The sequence below is a fragment of the Epinephelus lanceolatus genome, chromosome 10 (genome assembly GCF_041903045.1).
Source record: "Epinephelus lanceolatus isolate andai-2023 chromosome 10, ASM4190304v1, whole genome shotgun sequence".
In the NCBI taxonomy this organism is placed as follows: domain Eukaryota; kingdom Metazoa; phylum Chordata; class Actinopteri; order Perciformes; family Serranidae; genus Epinephelus; species Epinephelus lanceolatus.
In genome coordinates this window covers 29172756-29192311 of record NC_135743.1, presented here as the reverse complement: position 1 = coordinate 29192311, position 19556 = coordinate 29172756, and the positions used below count along the sequence as shown (strand labels likewise).

The window sequence follows — 19556 nt, the reverse complement described above, 5'->3', positions numbered from 1 at the left end:
AATCTCTTCAACAAAAAATATGACCAATTCATTAGCACAAACATGACATGGGAGCAGTCCCTGAATATATCTCACTAAGTGTAAAATAATTGTGGTAAAAAACTTATAGCTCTTTATCTTTTAACCCAAACTGCCTTTGTTATGTGCTCCCCAAAGATGGCATAAAAGCAACAAAACTCCATCTATTGTATTGTGCATGACACATTTTCAAGTACATAATTGCAAACAGTCACAATTAGCATTTTGGCTTATATTGTCAATGTTAAGTTGATAATGCTCATATGAATTTCCATGGTGAAAGCAATGACCACTAATTCAATATTACAAAACAATGTTAGTGCAGCAACACACCTTTTAAAACCACTAATGCCAACGTTTAGGCATCAGTGGAAACTGGAACACATGTACAGTACAGTTAATTGTGTTGGTTCACCTCTCCCATACATTTTCACATACAGTTGTGCTCATAAGTTTACATACCCTGGCAGAATTTGTGATTTTTTGGCCATTTTTCAGAGAACATGAATGATAAGAGAAAAACATTTTTTTCACTCATGGTTAGTGGTTGGGTGAAGCCATTTATTTTCAAACAACTGTGTTTACTCTTTTTAAATCATAATGACAACAGAAACTACCCAAATGACCCTGATCAAAAGTTTACATACCCTGGAGATTTTGGCCTGATAACATGCACACAAGCTGACACAAATGGGTTTGAATGGCTACTAAAGGTAACGATCCTCACCTGTGATCTGTTTGCTTGTAATCAGTGTGTGTGTATAAAAGGTCAGTGAGTTTCTGGGCTCCTGACAGACCCTTGCATCTTTCATCCAGTGCTGCACTGATGTTTCTGGATTCTGAGTCATGGGGAAAGCAAAAGAATTGTCAAAGGATCTGCGGTAAAAGGTAATTGAACTGTATAAAACAGGAAAGGGATATAAAAAGATATCCAAGGAATTGAGAATGCCAATCAGCAGTGTTCAAACTCTAATTAAGAAGTGGAAAATGAGGGATTCTGTTGAAACCAAACCACGGTCAGGTAGACCAACAAAAATTTCAGCCACAACTGCCAGGAAAATTGTTCGGGATGCAAAGAAAAACCCACAAATAACTTCAGCTGAAATACAGGACTCTCTGGAAAAAAGAGGTGTAGCTGTTTCAAGATGCACAATAAGGAGGCACTTGAAGAAAAATGGGCTGCATGGTCGAGTCGCCAGAAGAAAGCCATTACTACGCAAATGCCACAAAGCATCCCGCTTACAATATGCCAAACAGCACAGAGACAAGCCTCAAAACTTCTGGAACAAAGTCATTTGGAGTGATGAGACCAAAATTGAACTTTTTGGCCACAACCATAAACGTTACATTTGGAGAGGAGTCAACAAGGCCTATGATGAAAGGTACACCATTCCTACTGTGAAACATGGAGGTGGATCGCTGATGTTTTGGGGATGTGTGAGCTACAAAGGCACAGGAAACTTGGTCAAAATTGATGGCAGGATGAATGCTGCATGTTATCAGAAAATACTGGAGGAAAATTTGCGCTCATCAGCCCGGAAGCTGCGCATGGGACGTACTTGGACGTTCCAACATGACAACGATCCAAAACACAAGGCCAAGTCGACTTGTCATTGGCTACAGCAGAATAAAGTGAAGGTTCTGGAGTGGCCATCTCAGTCTCCTGACCTCAATATCATTGAGCCACTCTGGGGAGATCTCAAACATGCAGTTCATGCAAGACAGCCCAAGAATTTACAGGAACTGGAGGCTTTTTGCCAAGAAGAATGGGCAGCTTTACCATCTGAGAAAATAAAGAGCCTCATCCACAACTACCACAAAAGACTTCAAGCTGTCATTGATGTTAAAGGGGGCAATACACGGTATTAAGAAGTGGGGTATGTAAACTTTTGATCAGGGTCATTTGGGTAGTTTCTGTTGTCATTATGATTTAAAAAGAGTAAACACAGTTGTTTGATAATAAATGGCTTCACCCAACCACTAACCATGAGTGAAAGAAAAGTTTTTTTGTTATCATTCATATTCTTTGAAAAATGGCCAAAAAATCATAAATTCTGCCAGGGTATGTAAACGTATGAGCACAACTGTATACTGGGAACATACACAGACACAAGAGGGCACAGACAGTATCTCCAAACAAACGCACAAAGACACACATGCGCCCTGACACTATGTATTTCCATTCAGCCATGCAGGCAACAGGAAAAGGAAACGCTGCTTCCTGTGGAAGAATGGGTGGAGGGGGCGGTGGTCACTCTGAGTGTACCCGACTGTGTGTATGTGTGGGTGTTTGTTTTCGGTGTGTTATGAATATATGTGTGAGTTTAAACTGCAGTTTCATCTGTCTTTTCTACTCTCAGGGGTTATTTGTTCGTCTCGACCCACTGTGTTGACACAATTGGCTTTGGGTGGTCACCAAAGCTGCCCCTGGGACCTGATGTTGACACAACTTGTTGAGCATGGTTCCTAACACCAGTGACACTATCAGTGGGAGGATTAAGGCCAGGGGCCCCTCTCCCCTTTGCTAAACTTTTGTCACACCAACAATAGTTTCTGTATGATGGTGAAAGTTAAATAACTGTGATTAAACACAGTTAATTTTATAAAGTTAGAGGTAATGGGTTGAACATGTTTGTGTTTTGTTTTTAGTTGTGATAGTTTTGAAGTCAATATCAGTCCACAACAAATTTGCTTTGCTGACACACTGATAGTTATCAAGTTGTTCAAACTTGGTTTAAGTGCTTGTGCTGATGAATTGTGATAATAAATCTGACAATATAAAGGAACTGGAGCATTTTTACTTTTGTGGTAGGCAGATGACCAACACAAACAGGAAGGGCCGGGTATTGATGATGTATATTTTTAAAGAGCAAGACCACTGTAAGACTGCGGAGTCCACACGGTACAATGTCCTCAGCTACATTTATTAGTCTGCAGCAGAGCTCAGCAGAGTACAGTAAGGTGCAGGAGGGCAGGGAGGGTTGTGCAGCAGAGCAGCAGAGGGCAGCACACTGCTATGGGAGGGGCAGGGAGGTAATATGGGTCAATTATGGGAACAGCACTGTGACAAGACATGACAGTGGGGGCAGAGTTGAGGCAGAGTGGAAAACAGCTGAATAATATGAGGGAGACAGAAAGTATCAGTCCACTGTGAGTGTTGGCCCCACGGGAGAGGATGGTTTGGGATAAAAGAAGAGGTGCTTGGTTGTAGAAGGGTGGGAGACCTCAGCTTATTACTGTGAATGACAGTAATGATGATAGTTTGTGACGGCATCGTCTGTGTCTGAGTGTGCACACGCTAGAGACAAAGCCAACGTCTTACCATGCAGTTCATGGCAAAGTGGTTGTGCTGGGTCTGCAGCTCTACAGCGTGCTGGTGGTTCCCTCCGATCTCCGTGTAACTGGTGAGAAAAAGCCCCTTGTTGTGCATTATCCAGTCGAACATCTACACACGGAGGAGGAGGAGAAAATGCAGTTAGTCTTACAGAATGCACGACAAATGAAAAGGGTCTTTCCAAGTTGTGTTCACTCACAGCAACAGCAGTGAGAAAAAGAGAGGGGTGTTATTTGGTGTTTGTAATTAACCAAACCTTTTATCACTGCACTGACTTCTACTGGGGAGTCATCTAAAGCTTCTCTGAAATAAGTACGAACAAAAGAACAAGCTCTGTGTGCATAGTGTGTGTCCTCTCTATGTCCCTCTCTCTTCATGTTTGGCTTATGGAAAAGGTGTGTTTAATTACAGCTCTGACACTTTCCATAGCAGGCCTCTGAATTTGCCCCCAGCTCTGTACAGTTTCATTTTGTTACATTTCCCAGCTCCAGACACGCAATATCACACTCTCTGAAACACTGACCACATACAGGCAGTCGAGCACACACTCACACACTTTCATTTCCTCTCTGTTTCCATGCATATAAACACACTGATCAGATAATATCTGACCAAGCTCTAAAATAGGGCTGGAGTAAACAAAAATAACCACACAGAGCTCAATCTTAAGGTACCAAAAAAAAAAAAAAAAAAAAGGCTATTGTTCATTAACCCTCTGTAAACACTGGGCAGTAGTTTTTGTAATACTATATACATACACAGCCTCACTAATCTGGGATACACTGGGATGAAAGTTGATCTGAGGACTTAAACGTCTGGATAAATGTAATGTTTTCAAATACCCGCCTAAGACTGCCATGCATGTATGCTCAGGCATCAGATTAGCTCCTGTGCAGCCTGAAATACTAGTATGTATCAAGAAATAAACTGAGCATTGGCATATATCAACACAGAAGAAGCCAGTTGTAGAAACACGAGGACAGTGAGCAAACAATTAAGGTCTACATTGATTTCAGTCATCATGTAAATAAGATGGAGATTAGAATGGAATAGCACTGACCTTCTCTGCGTCCTGTTCGAACAGACGCAACTGGAAACACTGGTCCAGCTTCAGTTTCCTCATGTGCCACAGCTGCTGCAGATTCTGGCGTGTCCCATGCAGCTTATCCAACAAACCCGTCACTTTAGGTACCAGGTTGTGTGCGTCAGCGTGCACATGTAAGCCGTGATGATGGTCATTGGAATCTCCACTAGCTCCACCACTGCGGTTACCGTAGCTGCTTTCACTGCTGCTTCCACCTCCACCAGTCTGTAACTGTAGCCTTTGTAGCAGCCTCCGTCCCTGCGTGTCCAGCTCCTCCACAGATGCCTTGGTGGCTCTTTTCTTCAGTGCTGCATGTTCTTCCATGAGCCGCCGAGCCCCCTCCAGGTCCCGCGGGAGATCGCGCTGGGACAAGGTTTCCTGGAGCTCCTCCAGGCGTGCCAGTGCTCGCGCTGCGTCGCTGGCAAAGGTCTCGAACGACAGCCGCACCTGGGATGAAAGTTAAAACACTACTGAACTCTTGAACCACTAAAGTATTAATAAAAGAAAGGCTTGCTGATGAAGTCCTGCTGAGAGGAACAGAGCTCTCAGTTAAGCACAAAAAGTCTCAAGTCAATTCTAAACAGCAAAAAAATAGGACAAAAAGAGAAAGTATCCAAACCTCAATCCAATCATCATGGTTGTACTCTAAGCTGCCCTCAAAGTCGGCTGTCAGCTGGGATGGGTCCACAATCTTAGATAAACCCTCTAAGGATACCATCACCGTCTGGTGTGGGTGGGTGTATGTAGGACAAATGAAATGGATGAAAGAGGGGTGAATGCAGGCAAAGAAAAGCAGTGAACAAGATTGGGAAAGGAGGATAAGGAGAAGACAGAGAATGAAAAATCACCACAATTTCATCACCATCATCATCATCAGAGTTAACATCATCTCAATATTCCAAACTAATCACATGTTAACTTGTCAACATATTTCCCACTCCTAATATGAAAAGAATGTGCAGCCAGTGGCTCCACGTCTACTGTTTAGATAGGTGGGGTGTCTAAAAAAAACATTCCACACATTTTAAGTAGCTCTTATGTTATCGTTAATAAGGTGGAAATACAAAGACATAAACTCTTAGGAAGTAAAAACAGACACTGCTGAGGTTCACTGGAGCAAGGGAAACATAATGTAGACGCAAAATATACAGTCAGATTTGAGGATGGAGTTTGCCTGAGTGCTCTCCTGTATAGATGCTATAATAACTGGAGTTTTTTTTTTAAACAGCCAGCAAACTAAGACACACAAACAAACAGGAGTAGCTGTATTTGGAGGTGTGAACCTACACATGTCATCTTGCACTGCTGGATAATGAGCAGTAATTTTAAAAGCTCAACAGTGCTGGATGACAAAGAGGAGTACACATCTTGATCACTTCCTGGATTCAGAACTTTGCAGCCAGACACCCAAAACAATGGCCTGCTTATCATTGTGCATACTCACATGCAGTACATGTTTGACATCATTAAAAAAATGCAAAAATAAAAATAAGTGGCTTGTCCAAACCCAACTCACTACTGTTGGGATAAAATGCTTCGGCCTGTCCTATATATCATGTTTCCATAGTAACTGGGTCAGGACTAAATATACCACCACCACATGCCCACACGGGATAGAACAGTGCCACTGTCACTGAGCAGCAGTCCAATTAGAGCTGATAAATTAAGACCGATGGGTATACTAAAATATCTGGAACTCTAATATTTTACAACAAATTGTTAACTGTAAGAATATAAAGCAATATGTTGATGTAATAGGCACAACCAATATCTCCATCTCTCCAAGAAAACAATAAAATAAATCACAGACCTGTGCTGTTAAAAGAGGCTATAATACTAATGGTTCATGCACAAAATCCACAACAACAAAACCAGGCTAGAAATGTTTAAGTATTAATTTTGTGTATCAGAAATATGTTAAGTGTCACTGACCTCAAATTCAAACTTGGAGCTCCCGAAGTTGGTCCTCTGCTTCTGCCAGAAGTTGTCTGGCTTGATGATGAGAGCAACGTGGATACAAGATGGGAAAGACTCCTGGAGGATCTTCAGCAGAGGCTTGATGCTGTCCCACTTAGAACCACGCATGTCCACAATGACTGTGAAGCCATGTCGGGCCACCTCCTCACTGCAAAAAAGGTAAATAAAGAGGTCAGACCCTGGGATGAAGAGCAAATTAACACATGAGAGTATGTATTACTTTTAAGTTATTTTTTTGAGCAAACATGAAACCATTAGGGCAGCTTAGAAGAGAGTGTAAACACACAACAAAAAGACAAAAGCAGTTAGATGTGATTGATTGGAGGCTAAACAAACCTGAATGAGCTGCGAGAAACAATATCAAACTACTGAGTCACATCATTGTCACTGCCAGTGTAACAGAAATAGAGACACTACAAAGCCATAGAAAAAAAAGATTCATTGTAAAAAGTCAAACTGCAAAGATGCCAAACATTTTTCAAGTGAAAAGATCCCATGCAAATCTCCAGAGCATCTGGGGAGGGGAAAAAATAGTTAAAACATTCAAGCGTTGAAATTTCCACTGCTGCTTACCAGGAGTCCTGTTGCTGTATAAGTCCATAAAAGGTTGTTTCTCAGTGTTAAAGGCTTTAATCTGAATGTGTCTAGCTAGGAGACAGAAACAGACGCAGGCCCTCCTGCTCTAACTCACTCTGACCTCACTCTCTGAAAACAGATCGGCGGCCAAATGGGTAGAGAAAAACAGAATGTAGAGGAGAGAGAGAGAGAGAGAGAGAGAGAGAGAGAGAGAGAGAGAGGAAGATGTAACAGTAAAAGGGGAACGACAGGAGAAATATTTAGACAGGCGAAAAGGAAATCAAGCTGACCTCCTTCTGAGTTAATGGCACTTTGTTCTTTCTCAGCGTCAAACTGGATTGCTGGCCACATCTAACAGATCTTTTCTGCTCTCTTGTAACTCTCTTTTAACACATTTCTTAAAGGGTGCTTTTGTTGGCCAACTGAAACAGTATGTCCTAATTCAGAACAAGCTTCTTGTCTATGCCACATAATATTTAAAGGTCCAATGTGTAGGATTTAGGGGGATATATTGGCACTGGAAATGAAGTGTAATATAATAAGTATGTTTTCTTTGGTGTATAATCGTCTGAAAATAAGAATCACTTTGTTGTCGTTTCCTCATAATGAGCTGTTTATATCTAAATAGGGTGCAGGTCCTCATTCACAGGGGTAGGGTCCGTGACGAACAGCATTGGAGAAACAATTACTTGTCATATAAACTGCTTCATTCAGTGTTTTTAGCAGTCTAAATCACCAAGTCTGTTTGTTTTGGAGAGGATGAAACCTCTGCAGTTAATTCGGCTCCAGCAAAAAACCTCTTGAGTGTCTGGATCAGAAAAAAGGTGGGCATACATTTGCAGGTACTAAGCTAGCGGCCCATCTGTGACAAGTCGTACAGCGGTGTAGAAACTAGGGGTGTAATGATCCATCAATCTGAATCGATATATCGATTCAATTATCAATGATCCAGTGTCATTAATGCAAAGTGAAAACATCGATCCATACTGTCGTCTTTAGGATATGCTTTATTTTGATAGTCTGTGTCACTGTCAAACAGTGGCCGGCAGATAATGGCGAGCAGTTAAGAGAAAGACGATGAGGATAGCGTTATTAACTCAGGAATAAATCAGCAGCATGGGATGTTTTTGATTTTAGAGTAAATACAGGTCAACAGACAGAGCACATGGCAGATATAAATAATGACTTTAACAGATAAAGCATAATGTACCAGCCTAGACGGCCATCTCATTCTGCTAGCTGCTCATAACAGCAACATTAGTTGCTCTGTTTCAACAATGTTAGGCGGAAAAGTGCATGCAAGCTGAAATTCAACCGTGCTGTTCTGTCGCAGTGACTTAAACTACCAGTGAGTAAGAACAATGATAACGTTACATGTAATTTATTAAGCTATGAGTAAATGAAAAAAAGGCCGCTAGCCACTAGGCTAATGCAACTTAACCATGCTTGAGCTAATAATCTGTGACTAGCCAGCAACAATTGGTTTGTCTCTGAAACTTGACAGTAATTACTGAGCTGAATTTGATATTTTTATTAAAGGGTGTTATTGTTAGTCCATGTTTTATGGCTGTTGGGAGAAGTTTGCCTTCAGGGCTTTAAGCCAGATAGACCTGAAGTTTTAGGAAAAAGATGATGGTTTGGGTTAAAATGAAAACATTTCTGTCAGAAAGCACTGAATATTAACTTATTCCGTGTGCTGTTTTATGTGTTAGAGTCAGTTTAAAGGAAAATTTAATGCACGAAAGTGGTTCCACTTAAAATAATATACATTATTTATTTGCTCTTTTTATCTTTTATGCCCAAAAGCAAAAGGAAAGAGGTGGCAGCTTCTCCTGTAAGCGACTGTGTTAAGTGGGAACACGATATCGTCTCATATCAATCGCAGGCCCCTAAATCACATTGAATCAAAATCATATCATGGTATAATTGTTATATTGGAAAAAACTGTATTGTTGTCCAAAGAATCAATTGTGATGAAACTGGTGATTTACACCCCTAGTAGAAACACTGATTTTTAAGATGAAACTGCTTTACTGAGGGTTTTAACCAGTTTAAATAACCTGGTCCGTTTGTTTGAGAGAGGAAGGAACCTCTGTAGATAATTTAGCTCCCAGTAACAACAACACAGAACAAAGAAAAAGAGGAACAAAGAATTCTAACCAGGAGAAGTTTTAGCTGGCTGCAATCTGCAAAACTAATCTCCCCCCTAAATCTTACACACTGCTCCTTTAAGAGAAAATGTAATGTAACATAAAAGTTGAAGACAGAAAAACAATAATAAAGAGATTTGTCGGTGAAGATTCTCAGTCATCCAGGTCATGGTAATCTTAGGTGCTATATTGTAGGCAACTGGACTAGTTGCCTACGATATAGCACTTTCAAATAAAGAGATTTGTTACAGAGGTCACATCTGATTAAAAGTTTGCTCTTGAACTTTGATACAGAATTGCAAACTATCTATGCTACACAAATATCCGCATCATAGTGACTACTGATGACTGAAATATACGCAGATTTTAACTATTTATTATTTTGCCTCACACATTCCAGAACGCCCTGAAGGACCCCTGAAAAAGCCTGGACCCATTTTTTTGCAGTAACTGATCGGGACCACCTCTCGCCTCAAGACAAATCTCCAAACTCAACTGTGAAAAAGACTTAAAGCACTCAACCTGTAAAGCACTAGAAAGCGCAGCGCAGGGGGGATCAGAAGTAGCAGAACAGAGGAGTACAAGCTTCCCTCCAAGCTAATCACAACTGACTCCAAACAGAACAGCCTGGAGCTAAGTGTTAAATGTGAAGGAAAGGTGCTTCTAGACTTGAACATCAGTATGCACACAACTACAAGGCGCAACGGGGTACAACCCTGCAAGAACATCCTGTGGCTATATGCTTCCTACAAACAGGGAGACAGGGAAAAAAGGCAACATATTTTTAAAGAGAAAAAAGCAGCTGCAATATACATGACATTTTGTGTAATTAGACCTGACCCGCTCTAACGAGACATAATCAATAGCAGAGTGAGAGAAAGCAGAGTTACTAAAAGGGAATGAGTGGTAACCTACATAAAGGAGCTTTTAAAGCTTTTTTCGAGAGTTAGGAGGAAATGAGAGGGGTAACAGAGGAGAGGGAGTTGAATCTTCACAGAGAATCCAAAATAAAACCATCCCAGTTCTTTGTAGCCTCAGGTTATGCTTCAGCATTTTAAATCAAAGCAAGGTGGGAAAGTCTGACACAAAGAAAGCGATGAGATGTGTGTGTGAGTGTGACTGCATACAGTGAGAGGCCAAGAGGAGGAGTCTGTTTCAAATTAGCCCAAGATCAAGAATACGGTCTTTAAGTCAGTGCATATGCATATGTGTGTGTGTGTGTGTGTGTGTGTGTGTGTGCATACATGAAAAAGTATGAATAATGAGCTGAAACCCTGTGAATGTGTGAGCTAGGGCTGCCCCCAAATAGTCGACCAAACTTTAGTCGACCAGACAGGTCCTTAGTTGGCAAGATTTCGTTGGTCGCAGAAAAGCAACAAAAAGAAAAACATGAAACTCTATTAGGAGCTGCACCTTGTCAAAATAAATCAAAACCTTAATTTGAAAGGACAAACACAGGAAGAGGCCACGCTCAGCAGTCAGAAAGGAGTCAAGTTACACACCAATCACAGTTGGCAGATATCTTTCCCTTCTTCTGTAAATATTCAGTCTGATAAATATGGAAAAGTTGATCATGTTAGTGCAGGGCTACCAAGAGTGTTACATCTGTCCCAAGGACGGTAGGCCTACACACTTATAAACAGCGCTTGGAAGAAGATCAGCTCTGCACTCAGGATTTCAGGTAAATAGGCTTTACTATGCTAAGGTTGTTTGGCAACCTCAGATGCAACTTGCCGCCATGCTCTTGAAAGCTGACACAAAAAGTAGCACCCTGCGTCCCAGGTGGTTAAAGACGCGGCATGTGTACGGTCCCTAATAAACTGGGCTGGTACCTGTGGTTATTCCACCGGCTAGTTAATAACATGTCGGGCAGGAAATCCAAAGTGTGGGATCATTTTGAGAAGGTGAAGGACGAACCCAAGGTGATATGTAAACTCGTCAACTACAAACATGACCTATCACCTGGAACATGGAAGTAGCAACATGCCCATTAGCCACTTAGCACAATCATTACTGCTTTGCCGACAGCGTCATTAACAGGCAGCTCACTCAGTGTGTGACATGCACTTGTATAGGCCTATATTATTGAAGGTTCATTAGTACAGTTTTGTATTTCTCTGTAATGTAGCACAGTGTTAACAATGTTACTGATACTATTCTTTCTCACACCTTGAACTCAAACCATTGTGTTGCCCTGCCCAAAATATATAATCTAACAATCAAATTAATATCGTAAACATGCAGGTGACTAGTCGACCAATGGTCCTAAATGACGACTACTCATTGACTAGGAAAATTCGTAGTCAGGGGCAGACCTATGTAAGTGCATTTCCTACCTGGGAATAGTAGCCAGGTAAGCTATGAGCCTGCGCAGGTCTTCGGGTCGTATTCTGTCATGGTTACTCCGTGCTGGAAATGTGAGAACAGGACCTCCGCGTCTGTCTCTGCCACCTATGGGTACAAATCAAACACCAAAAAGTCATTATATAACAGCTACTAAATACTGTGGCATGGCTGTAGCAAAGCTAACTCAAGCAAAGGCTGAGAGAAAAGTAGTGTCAATAAAAAACATTCTCCATATCTTATGTTAAATTCTTTTTTACTGTATCACCAATGTGACTGACTTGCAACTTGGCTAGGGTTTTCCTTGCTTTTCACACATTAGTCACGTCATAGGCTTGAGCATCAGGAATCCCATAAACTCAGGAATTATGTGAACTCCACACATAGCTTCAATCATATTGGGCAGAATAAATGAACAGACTAAAATTTTACAATACATTTATTTTACCTTCAACTAATTAGTCTGATGCTGCCGACTTCACATAGGACTACATAACCTATAGGGTACCACCCCAAACAGAGGCAAAGTGAATGCAGCAGTTCTCTAAGATGGCAGCAGCTTATTTGTATAGGTACCATCTGTGAATAAGTCATGATTTGAACTGAGTCAAACTCAAAAGTCAGGGGTCAAGTTAGTCTCATGATAACAAGGCCAGTAATGGCCCTTCAGTCAGTCTGCAATAACAAACAACACTGACAAATGAAGAAAGTGAAAATGAAAAGTGAACAGAAAAAACACTCTCTCAAACTCGCTAAAAATTATGGCAATGCCTTTGCAGTTAACACCAATCGGGTAAAGGTCAACACCATGATGAGTCAGAGGCAATTCAGAGAAATAAGTAGGTGTACTTAATTAACCTAACAAGTAGAAATTGCAGAAAATGAAGCTAGAATTTTCATACCTAAGCTACTGTGTTGTGACATTCAAGACACATACAGTTCATATCTCCACACGAAACCATTCTGTCCTTAAAGCATAAGAGCCACAATATCTTGTAACTGTGATGATCTTGTTATTATTCTAAACAACAGAGCTTTCTGAAGTACTTAGACTGGCAACTAAAGATGTTATTTATGCAGAAACAAAAGGTGTCATTCTGATTGGCTGACACTTAATTGAGCATATTGACTGAATTCTCTGCTTTTACCTAACTGATCTCAATGACTTCAGCTCACTTCACACAATTGTCTCTTCTGATAAATTTGTCTTGCATCCGCTTGCAAACACAAAAAACATGTATTTTCCTAATAAAAAAACAAAACAAAAACAAAAACACTTGACTTATATAAAAGTAATCACTCTAAATCATCACTTATAACCTGCTAGCAGTGTGTGGCAGTGTATTTATCAGCTAAGACCCTGCCCTCTGCCTGTATTTTTACCAGTAGCAACAGCTGGTATTGTTTTCACCTTGTGAGTTTGTGTGGTGTGTGTCATCACTGACCTGACTACAGTATTGGTGGCTGGGCCCCCTTTGAAAGTTGCTCAGTGGTGCATGAAGCCAAAAAAGCTCTTTTCGTGGCATGACATTACCTGGGTGATCGGCCCTGCTTCTGCATTATTGGGCCCATAGAGCAGGCACACTAGAGACTTTTGGCTATCGGGCATGGCCGAGCGCGGCCAAGTGCCTGCACAGCAGCTGACTTCCTGTTTTGTCCTCTGCTAAATTGAATGGAGATAAAGTAATTTAATCTTGCAGCTCTTTTAGACTTTCAAATGTTATCGGATTGAATGGATTAATTCTTGATAGCAGAATAAATCATTTTGCAGGGGATGTGAAGCTACAAAAAATGTATCCACTGATTTATAGACTTGGATCACAAGAATTCACAGATCTTTAGTTGAGATCAAAATAAAGGCCGACTTCAAAGATGGGCATAGTCTGAGGAAGGGGGGCAGGAAGTAGGGGAAATGGAAGTACAGAAGACACAATGATGGAGTTCAAAAATTGGTGTCGTCTAAGCAAGTGCGCCAGAAGTAGTGAAGGGGCCATTATCCCCTCCACTTTATGCCTCTGTCCGACATTTGCTTTAAATTGTGGAATGCTGCATCGCTGGAATGATCCCATTGCAAGATGGTCTCTAGTCTTAATTTCTTCTTGTTTTGCTCTGCTCAGGATGTTCCTGGGCACAGCACGCAGATAAGGTTGGAGTTATAAAAAAGGTAGTGACCACCAGGTAGTAGCAGCATGGATCCAAGAGGAAGCTATGAAAATATGGGAGCCAGCACCAAAAAAGCACACACTAAAAGCTAAACAGAAAGCCCATTTGCCCTGTTTCTGGTGATAGTGTTGACAAACAGTAGCCAACACATCTTGCATACCTTTAACTTGGATCAAGGCCAATATCAGCTTGTTAAAAAAACAACCTAATTCTTATTGCTCTTTATAAACACCATTTCTGAAAAAGATTTCTACACTTGGAAAATGAAAAATGTAATTTAAAAATACTGAAGTCTCTACCTAAGTGGCAACCAGCCAAACTCTAGTTTGATTATGACTTCTCTTCATTGAAAAAGTCTAAATGGCAGTTTCTATGAATATTATATATTTCTAACCTGAGAGAAAGGCGACCTTCTCCTTGAGGATGGGAAGCACGTCAATGGCTTTCATATCCTCATTGCGATGAAACCCTGAAACACAGAGAAAAACAGAGAGATTAGCAAAGCAGGAGACTCGCAGCCAAAGTCCAGTCACAAAGACAAACAGCCAGTTCGTCAGAAGAGTGACAACTGTTACACCAATCTTTATCTTTGTTTTTATTTTCACACTAATGTGGTGGCACGTGGTATATCTAGCAGGAGTTGGCCAGTGTTTGCTGACAATGCTTGAGGTTTAACAGGATAGGAACACTGCTTGTTTTAATTCAGATTACCTTAATCAAGCCTCTCAAACAAATCATTGTCTATGACCAGTGAGGAAAAACTTTGACCCTTGTTGTACAGTAAGCGTAGACATACACCTTGGGCAACATCATTCTTTTCAGCTGCATTTCATAAAAATGCCACTTAAATTATGTAGTGCATTCAATTAGTGTGTTGACACCAATGGACCAAAATGAGGAACAAATATGAGTGACTTTATGGGTCTGGTTACTACTTAAAAGTTATAGCAATAGTCTAGCAATAGTATTGTTAAGTAATCACTTAAAAACAAAAGTTCTCTTTTAGTGATCTTTTAGTGAAAACTGCATTATTTTTGTAGACTTATGCTAGGTTCACACTACACGACATATATGCCCATTCCGACAGTCACTATGTCAGATTAGGTGATTGTGGGGTCATAAAATCATGCTGTGACTTGGCTGACAGACATGACAGACTACATGTTGATCCACGACCAATCATCACTAGTCGTTGTGAGGTGTCCCAGACATTGCGTCGGTTGTCATCTACTATGGCACACTATACCAGATAAAATGCTGGATTACTGCGTATGACACTAATTGTCGTTCACAATCCGAGCCGACGCTGTACGATACTGCATCAGGCTATAAACAGGCTGATATTGTGGCATTACTTATCCATTTTGATCATGAATATTAGTTTTTGTTGCAGCTCTAAATCTAGCCTAGCCTGGTATACTTTGGGTTTCCCACTATGGTTTTACCCGGCCTGCTATTGTATGTTTGCTCTTTTCATCTAAACAGATGCCACACTAGTTGATACCAAGAAGAAGGATGGAGCAATTCAACCTAGACAAACTTACAAATATACAGAAAAGGAAACATATAAACATACACATAAAAACAGACTTTTATCTCTTTGCTGTGTCGTAGCAGTCAATCATGGAGATTGATTTAAATGGGTCGCTGACCAGAAAAATTTAGGGATGTGCAATATAGTAAAATAAATATTTTTTACAATTAAATTCTCTAAATTCATCTAATGATAACTTTTAAAGGGTTTTTATCTTAATGAATATAGTGTTTTCTCATTAATTAGCATTACAAATTCCCTATTACTGCAACAACTTTATGATTGTCAAAAAAAACCCACACAAAACAAAAATAGTATTCAAGAGATTTTATTATAACAATGCAGCAAATGGAAATGCAGAAACCAAAGCACTGGAGGGCACAATAATCTATAGCCAAAAGCTATACTGCTGCAGTTTGTGAAAACATGCACACCAGCCATGATATTGACAGCTTTGACCGCTGAATACATGAGTGCATGCGAGTGAGGAGGTGTGTGTGGGGGCAGTGCCTCCCTGCAGATGTAGTTAGCTAGTGATGTCATCAGATATCTCTCATTCTAGCAGTGAGTCATCTCTCTCACATATATACACACACACACACACACACACACACAAAATATAAGCTACTCCTTCACATAAGCAGCACACAAGCAACATAAATTAGTGTATTTGAAGTTGCGTGCAAACAGCAAATCATAATTATAAAGAATGCCATCCGGGAAGGAAAAAAGCATTAAAACATGAGAAATGTTTTCAAGCTCTGTTTTGGTAAACAGAGCTTAGAGGTCAAAAAGGAAAACAAATACTGTAGAGGAAGGAGCTAACAACTTTAGATAAACACTGTGCTGGTTTGACAGTTATAATATAAACATTTAATCACACTGACTACGAATGGAAATGAGCTAATTAGATATTGGCTAGACCGAGTGCTTAATCATGCACTTACACACACACACACACACACACACACGCACACACGTACACGTACACAAACCGAATGCCTTCAAATAAAAGTCAGTCATGATTCTAAATTCGTTTTAAACTACAGCCATAATCTCAAGCAGGAGCCAGTGATTACTCAAAGTTGGGTATTTGCTCTCAAAATTGGAATATTTTTCAGCCCACAGCCTGATACAAGCAGAGAGCAAAACTGTAAAATGAAGACATTTTTCAACACGAGTATCATTAAACCTATGGCTGCCTCCTCCAGGTTGCAAATGAGTTACAACCTGAGGATATGAAGGAGAAAAAAAAGAGAGGTGACAAGATGCAGAGTAAAGACAAGGAGGGGAGCCAGAAAGCTACGTAAATAGTTGGATGGATAGATACAAAGATTAATGGATCAGAGGCTGGAGGCTGAAATGGAGAGGGGTGAGGAGAAAGTGTGTGGTATGAAATGACAGGAACAGAGGAGCACAGGCTGATAATGATTCAAGCGAGAAGAATAAGGGGACAGACAAAACTGCAGCGTACAGCGAGATGGATAATGATACAGACAGAGGAGGCTGCAGAAAGACAGAGGGACAGCTAAATAACTCCTACAGGTTTTAATGGCTCCTGTAATATCGATTTCATCCACGGTCTAAGGGAGTTAGGAGGAGCGGTCAGGCCTGGATGACAGCACATTAGCTCACTGTGGGAAGTGGCCGGACTGGACACAACCTGACTCACGGATAATGTCACAACCAGCTGAGACAAGATGGGACTGAGGTAGCAATAATGGTTTCATTTTCGTTCCACGGCTGGTGAGAGGAGAGAGGAGAAAGAGAGCGGCTAAACAGCTGAGTGAGTCCCTTGCAGTCCACACTCATAGTTTTTATGACCTCCCTCTCTGTAGCTGACTGTCTCTTTACAACCTGCTGCACCTGTTTCTCATCCAGCCCCCCTCAATCTGTCTCTCACACGCAGAGAACAAGGTAAGAAGATTGAGCACGGCAATAGCTGGAGAGATGGTGAAAACAGAGACGTAGACTTCAAAGATTGTTTCAGTGTGTGTGCACTGAACTTCAGCATGACAGGACCCAAGCAGAAAGAAACAATACTCTTCTTGCACTTTGTGTGTTAGCACATGTGTGTGTGTTTCCTGTGAAGTGTGCCCAGACACATTCCTCACTGTGGTGGTTTATGTAAGATACTGGTGCTGGCACACAGCCAATGCTGACCTCTGGTATAATGCTGCAGCCCTGCTTAAGCTGCAGTTTGTACCACGTTAGACCAAGTCTGGCAGAAAGCTGGACATACGTTAGCTTTGGGTTTTATGGAGAAGGTGGCAGAAAGCTAGAAACATATGTGGCTGTCACACAATTTGCACATCTTAATGCTGGATTTAGAAGATCAGGGTGGAGAATCCCACATAAAGTGCTGTACTGTACGGCCATTAAAAACATGGAGAGCAGCAAAACATAAACAGTTGCTGGTGAAGAGTAAGTTGCTTCCACGGTATGATGGCCCATTACTCGTGATGTCAACACAGCGCAAAAGGCGCAATGCCGCAAGTACACATACAACCACAGAGCCTCTCCTAATTTTGTCATGTTTATATGCAGCAATAAAGCACAGAATATCCCACTGAAATAAAGTATTACCCTACACACTGTGATTCATGAAATCCCATCAACACCTCTCGCTATACACACTCACACACCAGAACACACAGGCACACACGACAATCTCCTTTCTTCACTACACACAACCCCTCATTTACAAGTCTGCCGAGCATGAAATAAAGCTTTTCAATCACAGACTGCTTGTTCATAACACACTCATAATGAGAGCAATCCATTTTTCTGGCAGCCTGCACTCAGTGCCCTGTAAAATGAGGCAAAATGCATAGCCTTCACACAAGAGAGAAGTTTTTTACAGTGAGCTTTTTTTGTAATGATGATTTCGTTAATCTAGAATTCAAAGCAGAAGAATGAAGAGGAAAGGTAGAAAGGCATTTCTTTTTCAGAGCTCACTGAGACACATCTGTCCTTGCATATCTACATAGCACTGGGAAATACAAGGTGATGAGTGCGAGATGAGGAGATCAACGGCACACAAGACAGGTAGTGGATCATTCAGACAGCAATGCAGGAGTGGCGGATGACAGTCTGTCATTCATGACACACACACAGAAGCAGGAACACATGCACAAACATGGGCATCCACATATGCTCTCCTTCTCTCTGCAGATTAAGTTAATGTTAAATGGACTGCACTTGTATAGCACCTTTCTAGTCTTCTGACCACTTTAAGCACTTTTACACCTAGTCACATTCATACATTCACACACACATTCACACACTGGTGGCTGCGGCTACCATATGGTGCCACCTGCTACTCAGTAACCATTCACATGCACTCACACACTGATGGAACAGCCATCGGGAGCAATTTGGGGTTCAGTGTCTTGCCCAAAGGTACTTCGACATGTGGACTGGAGGAGCCAGGGATCGGCTCTCTGATTAGTGGATGACCCGCTCTACCTCTGAGCCACAGCCGCCCCTAGTAATGGAGGTAACTTCTGTATCAATCAAGGGGACAGCAGGTCATATGTTGGGCTGGGCTGGCTTGACAACAAATAATGCATGAAAGACAATAATGCTTGTGAAATTTGGTGTATTGCTTCTATATATTTAGACAGTTGGTGAAAGACTTGTCCCTCTTATTGAACTCTATTTTCATTTAATAAATATGCAGTAACAGTCCAGTGTCCAAGACAAAGGAATGCTGCAGGAAAAGACCATTAAGTAAGTGCACTGTCTTGCCAAGGATAACAGCCAAAACAAAACAGCTTGGATAACTTTTTTCCACAACTATGCAAAACTGTCACCATTAGCTGTCATTCATAATTTGCTCATGAACATTAGATATACAGTCATGGTTTGATCAATCACATGCTTGCACGGAAATTACAGTTATAGTTTGCCCAGTGTTGCACTAATATAAATTTTGTCTGCTCAGTGATGGCAGCAACATGGCTAATTGCGTGTTTTTATGCCACTTGAGTGTCAGCCAACCATTTTGGTTTAGCAGTGATATTCTCGTCAAACACACGACCACAGAATACAGAGGTGAAGACACAAAATTGTAGCCTTCATTTAATTCGAAGACCCAGAATGACTGAGCCTACACATGGGACTGAACAGTTTCGTGCTCTGTTTTAAGATAATTTCTCCATGTATGTTTTTACAAAGCTTGATTCCAAAGTCACACTGTGAAAATATTTCACATGCAGCTCGTGCAGTGAGTACATTTTCATTCCTGTTGCTCTGCATATATTTTGACAGCAAACAGACAGAGAGCAATAGGCAGCAACGCACATTCACTCAGCCCTTCTTCTTGTCTCTCCTCCAGGATTGTGCCCTAAATCCTTAAATTCACATTGCTGTGTA

The 19556-nt window shown here is 41.1% G+C and overlaps 1 protein-coding gene across 2 annotated transcripts in view; it reads right to left on the bottom strand.

Annotated features, from left to right (window-relative positions):
- Window positions 1-19556, bottom strand: part of triob (trio Rho guanine nucleotide exchange factor b) — a 123790-nt gene that overhangs the window by 63663 nt on the left and 40571 nt on the right. For both annotated transcript variants that reach the window (XR_013492222.1, XM_033641515.2), the window contains exons 3-8: window positions 14040-14114; window positions 11476-11590; window positions 6369-6561; window positions 5056-5160; window positions 4413-4883; window positions 3341-3463 (exon numbers count right to left, since the gene is read on the bottom strand). Coding sequence is in view for 1 of the 2 variants with exons in the window: in XM_033641515.2 (XP_033497406.2) it covers window positions 3341-3463; window positions 4413-4883; window positions 5056-5160; window positions 6369-6561; window positions 11476-11590; window positions 14040-14114 (1082 nt within the window). In the remaining variant the exon portion in view is untranslated. The remainder of the gene's footprint in view (window positions 1-3340; window positions 3464-4412; window positions 4884-5055; window positions 5161-6368; window positions 6562-11475; window positions 11591-14039; window positions 14115-19556) is intronic.